This window comes from Tachysurus vachellii, chromosome 25 (assembly GCF_030014155.1).
Source record: "Tachysurus vachellii isolate PV-2020 chromosome 25, HZAU_Pvac_v1, whole genome shotgun sequence".
Classification (NCBI taxonomy): domain Eukaryota; kingdom Metazoa; phylum Chordata; class Actinopteri; order Siluriformes; family Bagridae; genus Tachysurus; species Tachysurus vachellii.
This window is the reverse complement of record NC_083484.1, coordinates 2,517,778-2,542,129: the sequence shown is the minus strand read 5'-3', so window position 1 is coordinate 2,542,129 and position 24,352 is coordinate 2,517,778. Positions and strand designations below refer to the sequence as shown.

Sequence of the window (24,352 nt, the reverse complement as noted above, 5' to 3'; positions counted from 1 at the left end):
CCAAATGCAACATAAAACATCATCCTGACTGGCAATATTCCTGCTTTTAGTCACACTTAGACCTACTTGGAACATTTCGGGAACTGTTAGTCCCACTCCCTGCTCCCCATAAAAGTTCTATGCTACATCATTTGGACATTTGCACATGAGGTAGTATATTGTGGGACGACCCAGAAAAACGTCAAAATGTTTTAAATGGTACAGTAATTTTTTACATTTTCAGAAACGCACCCTCTGCATGAAATGAAAATAAAATTGGGGCATAGAAGCCTTTATTATCACCACATATACATTACAGCACAGTGGAACATTAAGAGCACTTTTCTTCGCATATGAGAACAGAGGAGGTTGGGGTCAGAGTGCAGGGGTAGCTATGATACAGTGCCCCCGGTCCAAGGAGGGCTATGGGCCTTGCTCAGTTGCCGAACAGTGGCAGCTTTGCATTGCTGGGGCTTAAACTCTCTAAGCATCTGATCAACAACCCAGAGCCTTAACCACTTGAGCCACTACTGTCCCTGGCAACACTGGCCTGATTTGGATGAGAGGAAACCAGAGAACCCTGATGAAACCCAGAAGGACACAGAAAGAACATGGAAAGCTCTGCACAGGATTGAACCGGGGAACCTTGTGCTGTGACGCAGTGACATCTGGATCCACAGTTAAAGGTGGGTTAGAGAAAGAACGTCCAGTTCTATAGAGAAAATGAGAGCGAGGTAGGATTTCGAGTTTGTTGTGATCTCTGTAGTTAGAGTCTGGTGCCCCAGCACAGCTGCACTCAGCGACCGTGAGCCTCAATAACACAGGGGGCACAATGCAAACCGGGGCAAAACCCTGAGGGGACGATCGCATACCAAATCAGGGGAAAACATGCAGGGAGGAGGAGTGGAGGAGGAAGGGGGTCTCTGGAGGATTCTTAATTTCCTCTAAATAACTTGTGCAGTTTTGCGGTAGTGGTCCTTAAGGTCAAGGAGCTTGTGCGCAAAGAATAGCCACGCATATGTGCTGAGATTTTCTATGAAAATTGCAGGAGGTGTAGAAAGACACAGACCCGAGCTCAGATTTGAGATTTGGGGATCTATTGTTCAAATCCCTCCCTCTTTTTTTTTCGGGAAAGTGGGAGGAGCCGAAGCAGAGCCAAAGAGAGAATTGTGAGAGAGCTCAGTCATCCAAAAACGGCCTTTCAATGGGACAAGTTTGGGGGAGCCGAAGAAAATGTCGGTCCCACCGCAGTAAATTACTAAACTAGCTCAGCGCTTTAGAGGGTGGGAAAAAGGCAAAGAAACAGTCTTACTTCTTTTTTTGGTGGGTTTGGGATTAATTTCAGCAAGACGTTGTTGGGAAAAGCCTTCACACTCCATAGAGAAAAAACAGCTTCATCTTCAGCACTGGTTTTTTTGGTAAGTCGAAAACATTCATGCTGATGTTTTTAACTTAGCCGAGTGCTTCATAAGTGTTTTTTTCCACACCACCGCTCACTAGAAATGTGTCTAAAATGTCTCGAATGACGTTTCACCACTGAAACGTTGTGTTCGTGACAGAAATAGAAAGAGAATTGAAGCTTTAAAGGTAAGAATAGTGTGTGTTGCTCTCGGATGAGGCGCTTGCTAAGCTAGCTAACACTTAACAGTTAACTTCGCCTCAGTGTTTTGTTTCGGTGCTCGCTTTAAAAACGCTTAATTTCCACCCGCGACATAATAAAACAATTGTATATACCCTGTTTAATTATTAGACAATATTCTTATTAAGAAAAAAAGCAATATTAAAACTTTTCCTGCAACAGTTAGGTGAAAGTTATTACGTGAGTGATGTGTTGCTGATGCTAAGCTCACTGGCTGCAGTGTAACGTTATATATACATCTGTATGGCTTTTCTGTATGTTATATACATCTGTATGGCTTTTCTGTATGTTATATACATCTGTATGGCTTTTCTGTATGTTATATACATCTGTATGGCTTTTTACGTGTTTCTTTAATTCATTTAATGATTACAGTTACAGTTAAACCTGAACAAAATAATGTAGTGTGGTATTGTCATTGGTACAGTTTTAGTGATGATACTTAACGATGCTTGTCAAAATAAAATAATAAAAAAAAAAAATCCAGGCTTCAGTCCATATAACAGGTATTTAAGGCTAAATAAATAATATTAAATAAATCTAAATGGGTTTTATTTACTTTTTAGTTATTATATTTTTTATGTGTATTAAGCAGTATTGTATATATGTGTTCTATTTTATTGGGAATGAAACATGTTGGCATCGTTATCTTTAAGATTTTTATTTTAATTTATAATTTTATAAAGCATTTTGGTGATGGTGTTAATTTAATACTTTTAAATCAATGCACCTTAAATCAATCCTGGAGTTACAATCCTCCTTCTTGTAGCTGTTTACATTTTGTATTAGTTTCAGTACAGTTACTGATGAATACAGTAGGAACATTATAATAACACGAATACTACGCTGATTAGCATAAAAGTTTATGGGGTTAATATATAAATTCAGAACATCCACATATTTTATATCTGTTACGTAAAACGAGTGAATCTGCTTTACATCCCTGTTGATTACTGGCAATTTTTATTTTATATTTAGCTGTTTCTAAGGTTTTCAATTTGATTAGTAGATATAAGCATAATTTTTTTGGGAATGATAACCAAGTATTAATATACATATGTTAATTTAAGTACATACTAAACCTGTGAAGTAACATCTGTCCGTCCAGTCCACACTCTTGTTACTAGATGCATTCTGTATTACTTTTCCTACATGTAGTGATTATTATATAGTAAGTAAATGATAATAATCTGAATAAAAGGCTGAAGGTTTAAACTAAGGTTTGAATATAGACTAATAATATTGCTTTAAACAGTTGGTTCATATCTTAGCTCCTTGTCCCTGAATTGTATTTAATACATATTTTCACGTTGGGGTATGTAACATATGCTGAATAACGATCAGTCTAATTAGTTTTCAGTATCAATAAACTTTATCACTGTCTAGTTTTTGCAGGTACTAAATAATAAACATAGAAATGTTTGATATTCAGTGGTAATAACGTGTCTGCTCACAAAAAAAGGCAACTTTTTCCTTTAGGGCTTTGCTTTCAGAGACTTTAAGAGATATCATATGTACAGGATTGACTTTTAAGGATCATTTTGTCATTTGGAACAAATCCCACTCTGAGTGCTTCTCCGAGTATTAAAAACATTCTTGTTAATAAAGGGAGCAGTAATGCTGTCAGTGCCCCAGTCCTTCAGATTCAGCTATTGTATTACAGACATGAAGAGAAGATATTCGATCACACCAAACTCAATTTGTGGGGAAGGGGGAGAAAAAAACGTTGGCTACAGTGTTTTTGTTGATGATTGGCGGTCGGGTGGATCAAAGTTATTTTGTAATTGAATCCAGCCTGATTATGTTGTTGGCTGCTGTGGCATTCTGACCTTATTTGGCTAGGGCGTTATTTGGCAAAGGCCTATTAGCTGTGTGCAGATGTAGGCCCAGATTTTCATCGACATGCCCTCACAGCCCTGAATTCTTTTGGTGTAACAGGTATCTGGGGTGAGCAAGCTGGGCTGGGGATTTTGGGGAAGTTGATAGAGGCACATTAGAGAGAGGGATGAGGGTATTATGTTTCAGGGAGAAGTAGAATGATAAGGATATTGCCAAGAAGAAAGTGCATGAAGGCAAAAAAGAGAAAAACAGCTTCAGTGTAAACTTAGTTGTTCAGAACCTGTTTTAAAGGTCAAGGCGCTCGTCTTGGCACATCACAACTGTAATGCTAAGTGAGAGGAGACTGTAAAACTTGACATTTTGTTCCCCTCAAACTTTCTTACATGCTATGAAGAACCTTGATATCTCAGCACCGTAGCGACTCTTCACCCACTTCAGGCTTGTTGTAATAATAATAGTAGTAATAATAATAGTAATTATAAGTCCAGCTCCACGGAAGAGCCTTAAGGATTCAGGAAGTAAAAAGCACCCTTCAGAGTTTGGGGGAGCGTGAAATCACGTTTTATAGACCTGTCCTTTCCCTCGGGTCACCTTCTGTTTCTGATTGAGAGCGCGTCGTGTTTCTGGCAGGGGAGGGTTTTTTTTTGCGGTGCTAGCACTGCCTTTGGAAAGGTTTATTGTTTTCTTAAAGGGTGTAACTTCACTCTTAATTCACGAAAGGAACACAAAAAAAAAAACTTCCTCAGGGTAGACTTTTATGTCCGCTTCAGTCGGTATGCTCACACAGTCATAACAGCCTGCAGGCAACAACCAGCAAGCTTGTGTGTGTGGTGGAGGAGATGCTCTCCAATCAGGATTATCTTCTCATACAGGAATGTAGAGCTTGTCACTTTGCTGTTGATAAATGCCCTCAATTTCTCTGGCTTATTTTTCTGATTGAATGTCAGTGTGTCAAGCGCTGGGAGATGGAACATCATCCGATTTCATCCAAGACTGTTTCACCTGGGCTTTTACCTTCTTTACTTTTGAACTCCATAAGTTCAGATCCAGAATGACATTCAGCACTCTCAAAGCTACATGAAGAGTTAGTTAAGAGGGTTATAACGATATAGTATTGATACTGTAGCATGGCATGACTTTTTTGGTTTGACCATTAATTTATTTATGGACTTGGTTCCTGTATTTTTTGCTTTCATAAAATAGTGTGATCATGAGATATTTAAACAGAATTTCCAGCACAAAGATAGACCAAGTTTGAACTGATGTTCTCCATGACCATGTGGACCATCTGTGACATGTTCTTTAAGGAGAACGATACCGTGGTTTGGAGGCCATGTGGCAGAGCACTTATGTTTCTGTTTTGAGGCCCAGGAGGCACCGATTGGTTCTGTACAACATGTTGCATGCACATTGGTGGAGGTGTGTCTACGTCGAACAACCCCTTTCTGATTGGAGTAGAGAAAGAACAAGATTTTTACACACTTTTTTGTACCTTGTAAGATTTTCTCTGAATGGCTGTCTATAGTTTATTAAGGATATCTGCAGCATAACAGGCATCACAAGTTCTCTCTCTCTCTCTCTCTCTCTCTCTCTCTCTCTCTCTCTCTCTCTCTCTCTCTCTCTCTCTCTCACACACACATACACACACACACACGTTGTTGTTTGCACGAGTGCGTCTGGCACGGGGTCATGAGCCGGCTGATGAACTCCAGGCTCATAAGTAAGTAAGCTGTGTGTGTGTGAGTATGTAAGCGTGTGTCAGGACAAACAGCCTAGTCAACAGCATTTGTCAAGTAGATATTTGAACAGAGATTAAGGGCCGCTCGACGAGCCAAGAGAAACCGAGACACACTCCATTCACACACTCGCACTGACTCTCATTTACAGAGCAAACACTGTCAATATTGCCTTCACACACAAGCGCCGAACACACACACACACACACACACGACAACTCCTTTTAAGCATGGATAGAGGAAGTCACTTGCTTATGAATTTACAAAATCTGTGTACAATGACGGTTAAGGTGTCAGGGTTAAGGTTGAGGATAACAGTCCTTTCATAACCTAATTAATGATATCTAATGAAAACGTATCATTTTGCCTACATTTTACCTATCATTTACCTACAATTTAAATATGAGATTATACAAACTATACCAGTGATATTAGCTTGAATTTATTTTATCTGCGTTTTGATGCAAAACAATGCAAAGAGTCAATCATCGTGATCTGATACACTGTCACTTTTCTGGAATTTTGCTTGCAAAAAGACTCGAGTAGCTTCAACCTTTATAATCTGAATGTATAATCTGAATATTACTGAAATGACCTAAGTCAAAAAGTTATTAATGTGTTATCATGGACTTACACTAAAAAGCAGGAAGTGCTATTTGGCTAAACAAACGGCATCAAATGGCGTAACTTATGAAGGTCATTGTGGCTTGGCTTCCTGTCAGCATCTAAAGAGCTAAGCTGTCTAGCCTGTGGATGTGTTCAAGAACAACGTTTGAGAAATGTTTCAGAAACCCAACAGGACGGTGTGACATAGTTAAAACATTCTGTCTTAAAATCACTGAGAGTATTGAGTGACTGAAGAGAGTAATGCAGAAGCGCGTTAGCCCTGCAGTCTGTCTATTTCTCACATCTCCTCATCTGCTGCTCCTCATCATCTACTCAAATTTTCATGCTAATAATACTGATAACACCATCGCTCTCATCATCCTGATGTACCCGAGTCTGACTCTTGAGTCCAGCGTTTGCATCAATGTTTGTGCTGGATTTCCTGTTAATATGATGTTGAGTGAAATTGTCTCGTCAGAAACGATGTTCTCACTTTTTTGATTTAACACAGGAAGCTGATAGTTATCCTTGATTTAGAAATCGATTAAGTTTTTTATTTTATGGTAACCGTGCTGGTGATGACACAGAATCGGTGGCTTCTCACATGAATAACGAAAATGCAGCATCAACTAACAAATTAGTGCCAGCATCACTAAACACATCAGATGTGCGTCAGTGTAAAAATCAGTAAAGTATTGCCCTTCCAACAATCTAGTTTTTTTTGTCGGGATCAACCTTGGCACGATGCCATGGTGTGTTCAGAAGCTCGGAGGCCACCGTATGATGTAGCAGCTCTAAGTGTTTGTTTATTCAGTGGTTGGTGTTGACCTTGATGTGTCCACAAACCATGTGGTCATGGGTCCTGCAGGTGTTTATAGAGGCCAGGAGTGTGTGTGTGTCTCTGCGTGTGTGTGTGTGTGCATGTGTGTTCGTGTGTGTGCACGTGTGCCAAACCTAAGGGCTACCCCTCACATTCTCTTTTTAGACCACGCTTAAACGTCACGGCTGTTTGCTTTCCTCATTTGTCGTGTTTACTTCTCCAGCCACTCGCTAAAGCAACTGCACTTTATCACACCAACTGCTGCTTATAAAACAGTTTATGCACTCTTTATTACTATTGCATTACGCACTTTCCCCTCGCCTCTTTTCTTTTTTCTCTCCTTTTTCTTTCTGCAAGACTTATTGGTGCGCAGACAGGCAGTCTGAGTGCTTCGGGTTCCTGCTGAATAATGTGGAGAAATTGCTTTTGATTTAAAATTGGTTCCATTCACGATGATGAAGGAGTTTCCAGAATAGCAGGGGCCCCTCCATCTATCCTTCCCTCTCTTTTTTCCCCCTCACCTGCACAGCTACGCACTGTAGGGGTGTGTGTGTGTGTGTGTGTGTGTGTGTGTGTGTGTGTGTGAGCGCGTGCTGATGCAGAGGATCACATATTTATGCTTACGAGAATTTTACAGCCGTGTGTCTGTGCTTGCTGCAGGAGTTTGGGATTTATTGTTGGAGACTTGACAACATGCCTCAGCCTAGTTCTCTGTGTGCGTGTGTGTGTGTGTGTGTGTGTGTGTGGACGTGTGTTTTAAATTTAATGTCAGCTTGTAACCTAGTGCCTGTGGATGATTATTTTTCCTTTGGATGATTAGCATTGTGTTTCGTTTGACTTTAGGTTTGTAGATTCATAGAAGAACTTGACTATACTGTATTTATGACTAACAGCACTAATCAAATTTATTTTAAAAATTCAATTAAAAAATCATTAACTGACCAAAATATTTAGTCTATTGTGTTAGAGATCAGATCTGAAAGGCCACCTGTAGCCATACTGAACCGTGAGGTCATGTGATCACGTCGCTGCCCGGATCCACTAATTACTGCATGCTTTGCTAATTGAAGCATGTACTATAAATTATGCAAATGCCCTCCTTCATCATTGATTAGAAATCCTGTACTTGGCTTGGTCTTTTGCTCGTTAATGCCCTGAGAAAGTCTGCATCTCATTAGTATTTTTTCCCTTTCCCTTGTCAGTGTGGGGGTTTAGGCTTTGCTGCTCATTAATACATCGGCGAGGAGGGGGGTTATCGAGGAGGGAGTATTGACCTCGTTAGTGGTGCTTTTGATGTTTCATTTCCAAGCTTGGGAGCGACTGATGTTTGCTAGAGTCCAGACAGCACCAATGAGAGTCTGCTGCGTTTCCACCTGCCATACAGCCTTTTGGCTCCATTAGGAACATTCCAGAACTTATGTTCGGATCAATTGATGTGTGCTTCAGTGAACAGATTATCACATGGTGCACCGGTCCAGTCAGAGAACCAAATTCTAATGAATCTTTACACTACATGATTAAGAAGAACTATTCCAAATATCTTTTTTTTTGCCTTTATATTGACAAATATATTTTTATATTAAACCCAGGCCCAAAATGGGTAAAATTAGACATAGACCTCCGTTAGTTAACCCTTAAAAATCCGCACATCATGAACCACGGCCATGTTTCCATACTGCTGAATAATCTGGATATTATATGATATAAATATTTTACATAGTTTGTGTGCTTTAACTTTTACATTTTTACTCATAAAGATATACCCTTATATATCTGAAATAAAATTGAAAGAAATGCTTTTTATTTGTCAGCACAATAACACTGTTGTGGTTAAAAAGCATGTGGCTTGATACCACACGAGCTTTCCTCAGCATTGAGATTTATTTCGCAGCCATCAACCATTTCACATTGCTCCTTTGCGTGACGTTATTAAGCTGGATGTTTCATTAACCGTGTAAAAAAAAAACCCATCTCACATCCATCTCGACTCACCTCCACCCCCTCACTACCATGACCACTGCTCCCATCTCTCTAACACACTTGGTCATCGAGCCCCCTGCCCCTCCTTTGGTCCTTTCCTTTGACCATTGAGCCCATCAGCTCTTCCTCTGGCCCTTCAGAGAAGCGTCTCTCTTTTCACACTGGGGCCTTGGGGTTATTGTCCTCGCGCCGGCTCACTGCTTTACAATGACTCTCCACTCTATTAAGGTGCGTTCTGCCTGTTAGCGTCACCCCGAGCAACGGGCCTCCCGCATGGCAGCTATTCGGCCGGGCATTGTGGACTGCAAGCCCGCGCAGCCAGTTGAACCCAGCACTCCTCACACTTGACACCGCATGTGTTTATCTAAAGGAGGGGGGCACTTTGTGTTGTTTGGAGAATTTGCGATGCCTGTTGAAGGACATAAATGGGTAGCAAGAGAGAGAGAGCAAGAGAAGGCCGATAAATATTCAGCAGCTCAGCTCCCGAGAAGGAGCTAAGACACTAAGACGACCCCCTCCACCTCACCCCTTCCTCATCCTATTCCCTCATCCCTCGTTCTTCTTCTCTCCTCCCTCCGCACCAGAAAGCAGATGGAATGTGAACGGCGTGAGAGGTGCTCACAGCGTGCAGAGAGTCGGTTTATCCAATTAGCAGGGTTGTCAAAATGAATTTATTCACACAGGCGGCAGGGACAATAGTGCACTGAGTGGCCAGAGGGGAAAAAAAGGGCTCAGTGACAATGAAACTTTGTGAAGTGACTTTTACATGCTCTACACTCACTCATAAAAGACTGAGGTGATGATATGAGTGTATTGGAATGAAGTGTGTGTATGAAGTTTAGATGCTTGGGACAGGTGGTGTATCAGATTGACTCAGGACAGCTGTGTGTCCCTCAGTGTTGAAGTTTTCGATGTTCTACTCACAGAAGTACTGATCATAATAAAACTCTCACTATAATAAAGATGAAATGAATTTAAATTCCTGATTCATATACCATTGCTGACTTAATATCGGTAAACAAAATAGTTTCCGAGGCTTGCGCTCCTTGTATTAGGTCCGTGAGTCGTATTATTAGAAAGAGTTTATTAATAATAAATCAATAGAAGTCTGCAGTCGCTGGACTTGTGTTGGTACAGGATTTCAATAGCTGCATTTTGTCACACCAGTGGAAAGAATGTTAATTGTAATCCAAGACCTGAACAGAGAGACAGAGGGGAGGAGCAGAGAAAGACTGAGAGAGGGGGATAGAGAAGGACAGAGGCAGAGAGAGCCAGAGTTACAGAAGGAGAAGAATAAAAACTAAAACAGTGAGAGAGAAAGAGTTGGGGCAGAATGACAGACAGACACACATTATGAGAGACAGAGATGGAAGGACAGAGGGAGAGACAGAGACATGGGGGCACACAGAGAATGAGAGACGGACATTAAGAACAAGACATGGAGTAAGACTGACATACAAAATGAAAGACTGACAGCAAGAGACAGATATGGACCTGGGAGAGAGACAGAAAGTTAGAGAGCAACACAGAGAAGCAGTGTAGAAGAAACGACACGTGTTTTTGGAGTAAAGAACTGCAACAAACGAATTAATCAATAAACAGGCTGGCAGCTTTCACACAGCTGTCAGGACAAATGCAGATGTTTGTCCCGCTGCTGAGAGTGTTGACTGTTTAGTCAGATGGACAAGAGCTCTGCTTACTTGTTATGCTTCCCTCCTGGAGATGAGGTTTCAGTGTCAAGTCCTTTCTGCTTGGCTAAAGAGATACAAAAACAGTGGTGTGTGTGTGTGTGTGTGTGTGTGCTTGAGAGAGAGAGAGAGAGAGAAAGAGAAAGAGAGACACAGAGAGAGAGAGGCTGGACTCACATAAATGAGAAAGATAAGCCTCTTGTTTAGGAAAAGCATGTTAACTGCAGTTTGCAGCTTTGTTCAGTCAGTGTGATGTTTTGTTTTTTTGGCATTAGGAAGGAAAACATTTGTTTAGGGCCGATGCTAAAGTCTTTAAATTCATCGCATTCTGTTTAGTGTGAGAAATTTAAACAGCAAATGACTGTAACTCAAACAGGTTCACAACTCAAGGCACAAGCAGCAATATTTGGAGTCATGAGTCCTTTTGTGTCATTAATCATTTACTGTAAAATTATAGACCGGTATGAAGACAGGAGTGAAAGAGAGAGAGGGAGGGAGGGAGGGAGAGAGAGAGAGAGAGAGAGAGAGATTGGCAATTTGGGAGCAATGGACCACCCTCCTCATCCTGACGGGAAGTTGTTAGTTTAACCTGACAGGAAAGAATTCGGGAAACTTGGCAGAGAGAGAGAGAGAGAGAGAGAGAGAGAGAAAAGCTCCTTCCTGCATTAACTGTTAATAGACTGACCATTACCACCACCACCCCCTTCTCTCTCTCTGTTCCCTGTTTGTGCTGTGGATGAATAATGCAGCCTCTGTTTGGGCCTCTCTCTCTCTCTCTCTCTCTCTTTCTCTTTTTCTCTCTCTCTCACTGGGCTTCTACCTGTATCAGTTACACCTGAATGAGGGGCGGCTCAGATTTCGGCTCCGCTATCCTGGCGCCCGCCTTAACATCATGGCGAGTGGGTGCGGGTGCACGGGTTGTGTTCTCCCAAAATGAAAGAAAATCTCTCAAATTAAACTAATTCAATCTTGGTCACGATTTCCTTTTTTTCCTCTAAGAGGTGGACGAATGATAAATCCATTCTCACTCTTTCTCACCCAGCAGGGAAAAGCTGCTTCTTGGTTGCCCAGAAACCTGTTAAGGGTTAAAAGGTTTTAGTTAACAGTGTAATTATATGAAGTAAGGTTATGTAAATGTATAAAATAGCACCTTCTGAAACTAAAAGCCATCAAGTCAATGGACACCATTTCTTCTATGAGCTGTTGTGTTCTGTCACAAAAAAGTCTGGCTAGTGTCTTTATTTTCTCTTGATATGTTTAACCATTCGGTGACTGTTTTGCTAGTAGGAGACCTGAAGCCATATAACTCATATTGTAGCCATATAACTCATACTGATACTCCCACGCTACTGATTTCTCTATTACTGACTGGGTTTGTGTTTGATTTTGTTTCTGACAGAAAGTATTTTTTAGGATGCAAGTTTGATCGTCACTGTCTTTGTTTTTATCCTGCTATTCTGGTTTCTTAACAGTTTTCTGTCTTTTCTTTCTCTCTCTCTCCGGGTGGCAGAGGTGGTATATGGAAGATGTCGAGAATGGTGGACTGGATAGCGTGGCATCGGAGACTTCGGGTGCTTTGTGCTCTGTGTTCAGCTCTTCTTTGTTTTCTGCAGGTTGCTTCTGCTTTCACTGGTAAGCTTCCCACTTCATATCTACAGTTATATAAATCCCAAATCGGGAATTTTTAGTGGTCTCGTGTGAACTACAGAATTACAGTAAAACATCAAACCTCTACATTATCCAAACGGAATTTGCACCTTAATTTCTTTTGCCTTCCGGCTAGACAACGATGTCCCAGTGTTCACGGAGGAGCCGCTGTCCGTGGTGCAGAAGCTGGGGGGCAGCGTGACCCTGCGATGCAGTGCTCGGCCCAGTCAGGCCCATATCAGCTGGCGTCTGAATGGCCGCAAGCTGTTCGCCAAGGGTGACGAGGCAGAGCTGGGCGTGATGATGCAGTCGGACACGCTCTACATCCCCTCCCTCACTAACAACACACTTGGACGATACCAGTGTGTGGCCAGCACCAGTGCCGGAGCACGAGCCAGCGTGCCTGCTAATGTCACTGCAGCCAGTGAGTACACAGCGTCTAACACTCTGCACTGGGACACATTTTATTTATACAGTCATGGGATGAAGAAACGTCTTTGTGAGTCTGTTGTGTAATCTTGCTTTGAAACACCTGTAGGAAATCTGATTGATACACACTGCACAATCACAGAGCTGGCTGTTTTGGTAGTCAAACAAAAACGTTTCTTGTACTATCCCCACCTCACTGTAACACATACTGATTGTTATGTCCTTTATAATGATTTTTACAGGACCGTAACATAACTTTTATAACTTGCCTAAACTCCTGGTAGTTTTCTGGAATGTAAAAGATGGCATAATCTTTCCAGTTGCATGCATACAGTCAGGATGGATTTAGATCTGAGATATATCTGAGATATAGTTACCCTCCCATAATGAGTTTACCCCTTCATCTAAAATCATCCCAGTAAAGCTTAATACTTATAAAATAAAACCATACAGTCTTCTTTAGCTTTAGTTTAGTTTAGTTGCCGTGTCTGTTTTTGAGAATGTGTGTGTTTGCAGCAGTGATGCAGTTTTAGTTCTGCAGGATTTTGGCTCTAGTGCTTGTGTTGGACAGTGATGGAGTCTGTAGTGGTTGTGTACAGTGGTGACGTGCCAGATTGTAAGACTAGTGCTCTTAGTGCTGGTGTGTTTGTGGGAGAGTGAGAGAGAGAGTGTTTGTGTGTGCACGCATATGTGCCACTGTGCTTGGGGCCAACATAGGCAGGGGTGTGTAATGTAACCTGTGTGTGTGGGTGAGACACGGGCCCATTAGTGCAGGGCCTCCTCCCTGTTCTCCACTGCATTCCTCTGGGTTGTGTGTGTGTGTTTGGAGAGAGTTTTCTATTTCTCTATGCAGTGTGTGTTCATGTGCGCATGTGTGCGTGTGTGAAGTGGACATATGTATTTATGAGAAATGCTTCAACTGTGTACACACTTTGACTCTGCAGCTAGTTGAGACAGGAACCAGTATGCTGAGTGTGATGAAGTCTTTGTCTCCATCCCGACCTCTGCAAATGAGACAAAAACACTTTCCATCATCTCCCCTTCTCTTCTCCACGTCTCCTCTCCAAGTATTTTATGGAGCGTTAAATTTCGCTCCACTCAAAGAGCACTTTCAGTCCCTTGTCTCTTTCTCCCCCTTCCCTGTTTTTCTTTTCTTTTTTCCTCATTCCTTTTTTTTATTTTTCTCCCTCTCCAGTTGCCTCCCTGGACTCTCTGTGCCTCTCTCTCTCTCTTCTCACAGACTCCCATTTCCTGAAGCATAAAAAATGAGGAGGTAGGTTGTGTGTGTATCAGATGTAAGTGATAAGGCCCCTCTCCCCTATGAATCAGGCTGACGGGGCTGCAGATGTGGAATTTTAGCCAGAGCCTAATTTAATAAAGACCCCTCTTCCATCATCCAGAGAGGGGAGCAAGTCTTTTGTGTGTGTGTGTGTGTGTGTGTGTGTGTGTAGTCTTGCCTCCATATTTCACTTGTGGCTTTTTTTTCTCATTTGTCTTTGCTCTGTGAAAAAGCTTGGCTCTGCCTGGTATCTGCCGCTGTAGGAATCCTGTCTGAGCTCACTCCCACCGGGGAGACGGCTGTGTTTTATTTCAACTTCTCCAATCAAATTCTTCTTGAGACAAGCAAGCCTCTCTCGCCTGTGAGCCAACACACACTCCTCTCACTCCATCTCACACACACATCGGACCCAAATTCATCCCCAGCTCGGATTATGATCACCCACTGAGTTGCTCATGCTCTTTTTACCCACATTCACATTAACAAGTGAAATGCAACCTTGAATCTTTAAAGTACTTTTTCGAAAAGGATCAGCAGCTTCAAAATTTAATTCTATGCAAATTTGAAATGATACAGTAAATTCCAGAGAAGACATCTAAACGATTGGCTCAATGATTCCTTGGACCAGTCCTATGGGGCACTTGGGACCGAAGGTCTTTTCAGTTCCCCACTCACAGTCTGGTTTCATCTGGTTTTATTTCATTCTTTCATTTCCAATCTCTCATAAATTGTCTATGGAGATCTGATGGAAAAAAGAAAGCTTGGAAGGACGTAGCAGAGATTGTTGGTGCCTTTGGTGAGTGTATGTTGCTAGTACAGTTTGCTAATTTGCCATCGCTAATCTGCCATCAAAGCTACTATGAAACTAAGCAGGTTACATATACATTAAACAACCAATATTAACTGATTAATGATTTTAATGAGTTAGGTTTATATATAGTTTCTACTGTTTCTTATCAGCACTAAAAAAAAAAAACCCTGGACAGGCCACACCAATAAACCGCAAACTGTAGTGGTCGCTAAGAGCCATACTACAAGCAACACAAGATTCTTGTTGCTCGTGCAACAAGTTATCACACTACACAGTATCTGAACTGTTTTTATCATGTCTACATTACCTAGTAACACGCGTACACACACTGCTCTGATGTGATGCAGACTGTAGCTGCTTTCTCTGAGTCAATTTTAATGGCATATTCCAGGCTTCCCAGAAGCAAGGGCACACACACACACACACACACACACACACACACACACAGAGGCTCCACAGCTCCCCACACAAGAATGATGAATACTAAGAAAGCCTGCAGCGTGTACGAAACGATTGCCAAGATGACTTGGAAGCAAAGCAGATCCATTTTCATAAATACCATTAATCCTGAGTGACTCCCAGCATCCACTGCTTCTCTGGCTTTCCAGGACACACACACACACACTCCAAATGCACCTCGCACACACAATGCATGCATTCATCCTCTACGCACACATACACAACTTTGCCTTTGTCTGCTTTCTACAGATAGTGACTCGACAGGTACTCTGCACACTCCTTATTCCTTATTCCACACTGCTTATTCCTTTTTTTTTCTAAATGCACTTTAACAAACATTCCAATGTCCTCTCCTTCTCTCTCTCTCTCTCTCTCTCTCTCTCTCTCTCTCTCTCTTGTTGCCCTCCAGGTTCACCTGAGACTGATTCATGGGGGGGTACTGAAAGCAGGAATGTGTGTGTTTTGAAGCGTGGGGGTTGGTGCAGGAGGGGGTTAAAGGTGTGCTGGGTGGAATTCGGGAAGCAGGCAGGGGGGAGCTATAAAAAGGCCCTGATTGATTTAGCAAACGGAGCGTCACACCGCCTTTCTCCGACTCCCCTCAGCCTGCACCCAGTCTGAACACATCCTGGGATGCTCATCTCCTTTGGAATGGTGTGTGTGTATGAGAGAGAGAGTGCGTGTGTGTACAAGCACTAGCAATTTATTATACCAAAGGTTTAGAACTCAAGTGTGTTAATTAATATTGCACAACCATATACATAGATGCACTATCACCAAAATAAATGTATATTATAAGAGCTTTGAAAGGAAATCTAACTCCAACAACTGCTGAAGGAATCTCTACAACGAGCCGAGCACGCACCTAGTTCTGTTTCCGTTTTTCCAGTCATGAGATATGTTTTGGACTCCAAACCTTACACAATTCCACCCTGACTCATCATAGTTCTGCATGACTGAGAGACTTCTGAATTGCCAGAGAATGCAATAAAGCTTAATGAAAAACAAGCGTTCATATAACCTCAGAACAAACGAAGCCGGCCTGTTTCCGTTAGAGGAGAAATCAACAATTTTGGAAAATTATTTGATTCTTAGAACGGGGAAAATATTTCTCTCTTGTTTACTCAAGGAAAACATTCACACGCACTTAGAGCTAGTTTTGTTGCATTGCAGTTCAGACTGGTTTTCTTTGGCTGAAACTCAAGAGGAAGGTCACCTTTGGCCTCTGACCTCATTTTAGCTCATGGGCAAATGAGAGGTCAGAGCAGACAGACTCCTTGGCTCTGCGTCTTAAGGCTATTGGGTGTCTACCCATATCCTACTAAAATCTCAAAATGACAACTCAGTAACGCTCCGGTTTCTAATTCAGAGAATATAATTTTCTGCTACTTAAAGGAAGGCACACACTTGTACATTAATTGCGAATTTAATGAGATCTTATATGATGACTGGGGTTTAGATGATGATGAATCTGGTTGGTCTATTTTCAGGTTGGTCTATACTGAGTTTTAGCCCTCGCTTCATCTCTGCCTAAAGAGAACCATGCAGTTTTGTCCTTTGGTCTGTCCAGCTTGCTCACCTCCTTATCTGTACCAAAATATCAGCCTCATCAAAATATCTCGATTACTGTGCTGCTTGATTTCTTTTTAGTATGATGAATGTGCTGGAAAATGAGCTAAAATCTATTGTAAGAGAAGTAATAATAACAAAAACGCTCAGGCAACATGCAAAATAGCACCGGAATCAGTAAAGTTCTGTAGTGTGCTATAAACTTTTCAGTTTTTAGTTACCTTTTGTGTGTGTGTGTGTTTGAAAAGAGCTGCGAGACTTTGAACCTGATGACCAGCAGGAGATTGAGGTGGATGAAGGGAACACAGCAGTGATCGAGTGTCATCTACCCGAGAGCCAGCCCCAGGCTCAGGTCCGCTACAGCGTCAAGCAGGAATGGCTCGAAACATCTAAAGGTAAAGCCTTAAAAACCTCTGGAACTTTCATCTGCGTTCTCTCGTTCCGACCTCTCTCTCTGTATGTCTTCTTGTCTCAAGAACCTGATTTTGCAGGAATGCCGACCGTTTTATCTGCACTCTCCTATGGCTTACAAGCAGATAAGCCACTTATCAGGAATATGTTGAAACAAGGGAATACTTTTGTTTAAGTTTACTTCTCCAATCATTTATGGCATCTGTAAATCTTTCTCTCATGCCATGCCTGGTTTGTTACCCTCTGGCAGCTTTGGCCTGTCTGTTAGCGACTTCCCTGTGCAGTCGGCGCTTTGGCGCCCCCTGGCGGGCTTATTTTCATGCGTTAGTTTTATTCATTTTCTCTGTATTTTCTGAGAATAGATGACTTTTATTATTTAGCAACATATTTTAAATTGGGTTTGATGTGGATTGTGTTCCAACAAGTACTTTATCTGGCCAAATAAATGACTATTTCTACATTTTTTAGAAAATAATTTATTTTATTCATTTATTAAATTGTTTTACTTCTTAGTTACACATTAAAAATGAAACTAAAATTAGTTTTCTAATCTAGTCAGCCCCTAATCCACTATCAGTGGTTCGAAGAGTAATAAACACAATTTGTTTTTTTTTTTGTTTGCTGAGTGTGTTGGTGTAGTGATAACCTCTGCCCCTTGTCTGTCACTATAGGGAATTACCTCATCATGCCATCAGGTAACCTGCAGATCGCCAACGCCACCCAGGAGGATGAAGGGCCTTACAAATGTGCTGCCTACAATCCAGTAACTCAGGAGATCAAGACGTCCACCTCTACTGACCGCCTGCGCATTCGCCGTGAGTTTAAACGCAAAAAACACTCCTGTTCCTACAACCATTTACATATTACAATTGAACCAGTGTTACTGTTATGGACAATACATAAATATAAATAATAAAGATAAAAAGAATTTTTTTTAAACATTTTTAATGTAACGACTCTAACTTCACAAAAGAGCACACTCTCCACTTTGTAGTCACTAAGCCGTGTTACTTTTGCAGGTTCAACATCTGAGGCAGCGAAGATCATCTACCCGCCGGAGTCCCGGTCAATGACGGTGCGTAAAGGTCATAGCCTGGTTCTGGAGTGTGTAGCCAGCGGCTCCCCGACTCCTCAGGTCACCTGGGCAAAAGACGGTCGAGAACTAAGCCCTCAAAACAACACTCGCTTCCTACTCAGCAACCTGCTGATTGATGCTGTGAGTGATGTCGACTCGGGCACATATGCCTGCCATGCCCACAACGGCATGGGCTCTCCTGGCACAGCAACTGTTCTCTATGATGTCCAAGTAATCGGTAAGTGCTCAGGGTATGTAGGGATAACTCAGTCTGTGCATGCTGATGGGATACATAGTCTCCATTAGTTACGCATTTCTGTCATTCACTAAACATAGAAAGACTATTTTTCATTTTATACTGAAAATATATTACCTGGAGGAATATTGGCAGAGGTGTATGGATGAGTATTACTCCTGGATAGCATGTTGTATCTGTTTAATAACTGGTGCCATTTTGAAAGCTGAGAATGCCTGAGAAAAGATGAGGTGGTTTTTCTGGGCTCATCTCTTGCCAGATGTGATTGATTAAACCAGCTCTACTGCTGGCCTAATGAGCGTTTGCTGTTTCATTAGCAACCAACCATCAAGTTCAAGAGAAATAGAGCGGGAGAGTGGAAGAATAGAGCCAAAATGACCGAATCTGTAAAAACAGTCTATAGCAAACACAGTTTTTTATCGTTTTTATATTCATTACTTTCCTGTATCCTCTGTTAGAGCCACCTCAGGTGCGCATAGAGCTGCTACATCAGGAGCCAGCATGGGGAGACACAGTAAGGTTTAGCTGTCAAGTTCAAGGAAATCCAGCACCCAGCGTGGTTTGGCTTCATAACGCTCAAACAATCACTCCATCATCACGTCATCGCCTCTCTTCACATATGCTGCGTGTCCTCAGCGTGGGCCCACAGGACGAGGGAGTCTACCAATGCATGGCCGAGAACTGGGTGGGCGGAGCCCAGGCTGCAACAAAACTCTTAACTTTGCCCGCTGGTATGTATCATTAAGTTTATAGTAAAATAAGTAAAATAGAATGGAATACGGGGGGCACGGTGGCTTAGTGGTTAGCACGTTCGCCTCACACCTCCAGGGTTGGGGGTTCGATTCCCTTGTGTGTGTGGAGTTTGCATGTTCTCCCCGTGCCTCGGGGGTTTCCTCCGGGTACTCCGGTTTCCTCCCCCGGTCCAAAGACATGTATGGTAGGTTGATTGGCATCTCTGGAAAATTGTCCGTAGTGTGTGATTGCGTAAGTCAATGAGAGTGTGTGTGCCCTGTGATGGGTTGGCACTCCGTCCAGGGTGTATCCTGCCTGGATGCCCGATGACGCCTGGCTCCCCGTGACCCGAGGTAGTTTGTATAAGCGGTAGAAAATGAGTGAGTGAGTGAGAGAGAATGGAATACGTTTGTCACTTCAGAGTGTTAGAATGACCATTACTACCTTATTTTAACGTTATATTTTACTAAAGGATGGTTAAATCCACTCTTATCTTGCTCTCAGCACCCTTATGGCCAGGTCGACTGCCCCTCATTCGCCCGCTGAGCCCTGACCAGGTTTTGCGAGAGCTGCCTCCTGCTCGGCCAGTGGCACCCAGCACAGAGCTTTTCATTGACTGTTCAGAGATCCCTGGGAATGTGTCACCGGCCGAGGCTCCGGTCATCCTCAGCCAGCCTCGCACAGGCACAGCTGACTACTATGAGCTCATCTGGGAGCCTCGTCACGATGGTGGGGCGCCTGTACTAGAATATATTGTCAAGTACAGAAAGGTAAAAGCACTTTTAACCTAATTAATTCTTAAAAGAAATGCAAACATGTCCATGTCAGTTAACTCCATTTTTCTTGTCTTGGACTTTTTCTCAGGCTGGTGACTCTCTGAGTGAGTGGACCATAAAGAACATATCTGGTTTAGAGCAGAAGCTGGTCCTGGCCAAACTGCAGCCGGCCAGCTTGTATGAAGTTGAGATGGCAGCAAGGAATTGTGCTGGACTGGGTCAGCCTGCCATGATGACTTTCAGGACTGGCAAAGGTATTGCATCTTAACATATATTAGAAAGAACAAGTGTGGAAACCTTTTTTCACTCTAAATGTTCAACATTTCTGTTTGGTTTATAGTACGCAAGAATGTAGGTGGAGCAATAGAACGACCCAAAACACCTGTGTCTCCGTCACGTCTGTCTCGTAAGTAGCTGAATTTAGTTGTTTGCACATTTTTTGCTTTTAAAAATAGTGGGCATTGTGTTTTTAAGTTGTTTTAACAATAAGTAATTTAGTGTTAAATCTACAGTCTATTCTACTCCATCTGTTTGATATTAACTTGGTTCTTTGTCTCTTAACCTCTTTTCAAACCTAACTCATATTAAGGACAACAGTAAGTGTGTTGTGTGTGTGTGTGTGTGTGTGTGCATGTATGTATTTGTGTATGCACTGTATGTGTATATACTATTTGCATGCATAAGAGTGGCACTGAATGCATGCTTAAGTTTAACTCCCTGTTCATGTGCTTGTAGCCCCAGAAGCTCCAGACAGACCAACGGTAACCACAGCATCAGAGACTTCAGCTTACGTGACATGGATTCCCCGAGGGAACCGGGGCTTCCCCATTCAGTGCTTTCGAGTGGAGTTTAAGAAACTGAGGAAGGACGGAGGAGCCGGAGGCGAGTGGGAGGTAGCGGAAGACAACATCTCTCCATCACGCCTCTCTGTTCAAATCAAAGGCCTGGAGAAAGGTGTGCTTCATTATCAGCATTCTTATGTTTGTCTATAATTATTTATACAAAAATAAATATGAAATGTAGACTTTAAAAATCAGGTTGACATAAATAGCATAGCAACAAATTTGGTTTCAGACTTTAGGTTTAAGCTGCATGGTTGTTTATGTATTTCAGGGACCTCATATAAGTTCCGGGTTTTGGCGGTGAACGTGCTGGGAGCGAGTCCTCCAAGTGCCCCCTCCAAAGCCTACACAGTGATGGGCAGCAGCCAGATCAACCCCCGGCCAGTCGACGGACCCTACATCACCTACTCTGAAGCCATCAATGAGACCACCATTATCCTTAAGTGGACTGTGAGTAGCCACATTTTACACCATATGTCTGCAGACTATTAACAAGTCTTTACTTACATTTTAAATTAAAGGCCTTAAGTATTAATTCTTCATCATTTCAGATCTTTAAGTTGTAATATAATTAACATCAATTATTAAAGAAACAACTTTTTCTCTCCTTAGTACACACCAGTGAATAACACCCCCATCTATGGCTTCTACATCTATTACCGACCCACTGATAGTGACAATGACAGTGACTATAAGAGAGATGTTGTGGACGGTGAGTCTGTAAAGATTAAACACTCATATTAGCTGGCAGTGTGGCAAGTTTTTGGGGTAAATAGGTTAAACTTGTGCTGTGTTTTTCTAGGAGATCGATACTGGCACGCCATAACCAGCCTGCAGCCTGAAACAGCGTATGACATTAAGATGCAGTGTTTTAACGAGGGTGGTGTGAGTGAGTTTGGCAACGTGGTCATCTTAGAAACAAAAGGTGAGTTCCTAAAGCTGTCTTTCTTTCTGTCTCTTTTTCATGACTTATTACACACAGAAATACACATGTTGTGATATACTCTTATACTTCCATTATCATTGCTGCTCTCTAAAGTTTTTTTATTTGGACTTCCAGCCCGACCCAATCAGAAGCACACAACTCCAGAGACTTCATCCCAAGGGCCAGACTTGGGAGGCCCGGTACCACGCCCCAGCGATTTACCATACCTTATAGTGGGAGTGGTGGTGCTCGGAGCCCTCGTTTTCATCATCGTAGCCTTCATTCCATTTTGTCTTTGGAGAGCCTGGGCCAAGCAGAGTGAGTGTGCCACTGATCAATTGTTCTTTATAGCTTAGTGGGAACATCTCCAAGCAGGGTACTCTATTTCCTTTAAGAAATAGAAGTATATGTTATGTTTATTTGATTTTTAGATATAGCTGAGCTCTTTTGTAAACTCTTTATTTGTTTGTATTTCAGAGCAAACAACAGATATGTGCTTTCCAGCTGTTTCTGCACCGCTGTCGTCCTGCCAGTACACTATGGTGCCGATGCAGGGCATGGCTTTAGTAGGGCACTGTCCTGTAGATTCCCACTTGTCCCCAGGGCATACTATGTATGCACCCAAAGGAGAGTACACCAGCAACGGGAAACATCTCACACACCGCCTTCCTGGATTACACCAGGTACACACTCAGCATGTACAAAGTGAAACATAAGTCACCTTAAAGCATGCTGGATTAGAAATGGAATGAAACACAGACTGAGGCCAGTGTGGATAAAAATGCTTTGAGATATTTCCTTAACTGCATAAATGGCATACTTTTTTGCTAGACATGTGAAAATCTCTCTCTATTACAGGAGGATGCAGATTGTGAAATGGAAAATGGCACATTTTTGCCTCAAAGGCTTTCCAATGGACATGCCCATGCTTATCACTACTCTGTGGGGTAAGAATCATTAATGAAACTAAGCTTTAGGGGTTCTGAGCCAGGCTTAGAACCGTAATTACACCAGGGTTTGTCACAGGCTCATCTTTGAATAATAAGTGCTTTGACTTTTTCACTTGCAACTCAGACAAATTACTATCTGATTTAGATATCGACTAACGTAGTGTCTTGGCTGTCCACAGTGTTCCAGGTCACGTGGAAGACGATGGCTGCTGTGAGCCAGATGACTCTACCATAGAGCTCCTAAGCCCTGATCATCCCGAAAACATGCAGGAGAACCATTCCACCCAGTGTTTAGGTTAGTGAACTAACATTATTACGTTCCAGTAGGTAGATTGGCCGTAAAATTTCCCAAAGGTCTGAACGTGGGCATCTTGGGAAACACTGGCATCCTTGTACCGATCGTTCCTGGGATAGGCTTCAGATCCACCACAGCACTGACCTTACTGAAGTAGGATGAATGGTCAATGATTATTGTTTTATTATTGATGGCGGTTATATTTTCTCCAGACTTGTCACTGATACCATCATCAGACACTGTTGGCATGACGACGTCAATTGAAGATGAAACACAACAGGACGTTGTCAAGATCAGCTGTGAAAGCCAGCTAGAGGAGCGAGTATTACATGATGGATGAAAAAAAAAAAGAATTTAGGGGACTTAAAACAGAAAAACAACAAAAGACTGAAGAGAGACTGTATTTATTTTTGTATTAAAGATACTATATTTATATATTTATGCTCATGTAAATAGTTTGTTTTTTTGTATATATGGATTGTTTATATGAGAGTAAAGTGTATTACCGTGTTTGCTTTGTCACCACCAGGATAAAGGAAGTTCCTTGATCAACCTGTATTAGCTGTTTTGCTATTGGAAATGTTAACACTATCATTCATGCCTTATTATTTAAAAAGAATCATTATGCTGTAAAGAATGCTTTAAAATGAAGGTCTTGTCTTAAGAAATACTGTTTAAAACATTATTTATCAGCATATATGTTTTTCACAGGTTATTTAGAAAAAATTCTGTTTCTGCCAAAAATTTTCACTACATGGAACATGAGAAACTCTGTTACTGGTGGTGCTCAGCTTCTTGGTCCAGTGTTCAATGTTTTGTAGATATATCACTAAAAATATGTATTTCATCATTAACAAAGTATTAACAAATGTATGCAATGTATAAACACCTTGCCTTCAGTTATACTGACTACGTGCTTTTAAGACGTGAATACGAAACCTGGAATGAACACAACTACCTTCAGATACTGATTTTCAGATGTATGGAGCCATATATAAGCTTTTACTCCAATCTCATTTTGCTTTCCATTTGTCCAGTTTACTCAAAATGACTGATCAATAATCACATATGACCATTTTATAAACAAAAATAAGCTAAGGAGTTTGTACATACACGGTGGTGTATACACAGTACTGTACAAAAGTCAGACATCACTCTTTAGTTCCTGTTGAAAGGTCATTTAGTACTTACTTAATGAAAAGCATAGGCAAGAATCTTATATTTAGCTCCTTTAAATCTCCTAAAATTCTGAAAATCGTATTTACAGTTTCCATTAAACTGTACAAAGAGAAAACACTACTGTATCAGTATTAGCCTTCACACAAAGTGCTGAACCATGAAAAGAAATGAAGGAAAACCTTTGAAAGTGTACCTGGCTGTTGTGGCTACATGACATACAGCATTATTGCATGTAAATAAAGCGGAAACAACTACAGTGAAGGCGTCTTCATTTAATTTTCTCAACAGTGGACAACATTTTGGTCATGTCTCAAAAACTAAGAATTCTTCATTAAATTCTGAATGTTTTCATTAAAGAGAGACTTATGAATATTTAATATGCCAGCAAGACTTATGTCTAAAAAGTTCTGAACTTTTTGCTGTCAAGTACTTG

The 24,352-nt window shown here is 41.7% G+C and overlaps 1 protein-coding gene across 1 annotated transcript; it reads left to right on the top strand.

Moving 5' to 3' along the window:
• Nucleotides 1-1,156: 1,156 nt before the first annotated feature.
• boc (BOC cell adhesion associated, oncogene regulated) lies at nucleotides 1,157-24,175 on the top strand. Its single transcript, XM_060861855.1, has 19 exons — nucleotides 1,157-1,397; nucleotides 11,798-11,919; nucleotides 12,071-12,358; nucleotides 16,727-16,873; nucleotides 17,561-17,704; nucleotides 17,909-18,202; nucleotides 18,679-18,951; nucleotides 19,457-19,722; nucleotides 19,817-19,982; nucleotides 20,069-20,134; nucleotides 20,464-20,682; nucleotides 20,842-21,020; nucleotides 21,183-21,282; nucleotides 21,373-21,495; nucleotides 21,631-21,813; nucleotides 21,973-22,178; nucleotides 22,354-22,442; nucleotides 22,625-22,740; nucleotides 22,953-24,175. Exons 2-19 carry the CDS (start codon nucleotides 11,814-11,816, stop codon nucleotides 23,078-23,080), a joined length of 3,093 nt encoding a protein of 1,030 aa, XP_060717838.1. The 5' UTR covers nucleotides 1,157-1,397; nucleotides 11,798-11,813; the 3' UTR covers nucleotides 23,081-24,175.
• The last annotated feature ends 177 nt before the right edge of the window (nucleotides 24,176-24,352 follow it).

Coding starts and splice junctions, on each gene's coding strand:
- boc (XM_060861855.1), top strand. CDS start 11,814: ATGTCGAGAATGGTGGACTGGATAGCGTGGCATCGGAGACTTCGGGTG. Junction 17,705..17,908: donor TGACCGCCTGCGCATTCGCC/GTGAGTTTAAAC, acceptor TTACTTTTGCAG/GTTCAACATCTGAGGCAGCG. Junction 22,741..22,952: donor CCATTCCACCCAGTGTTTAG/GTTAGTGAACTA, acceptor TATTTTCTCCAG/ACTTGTCACTGATACCATCA.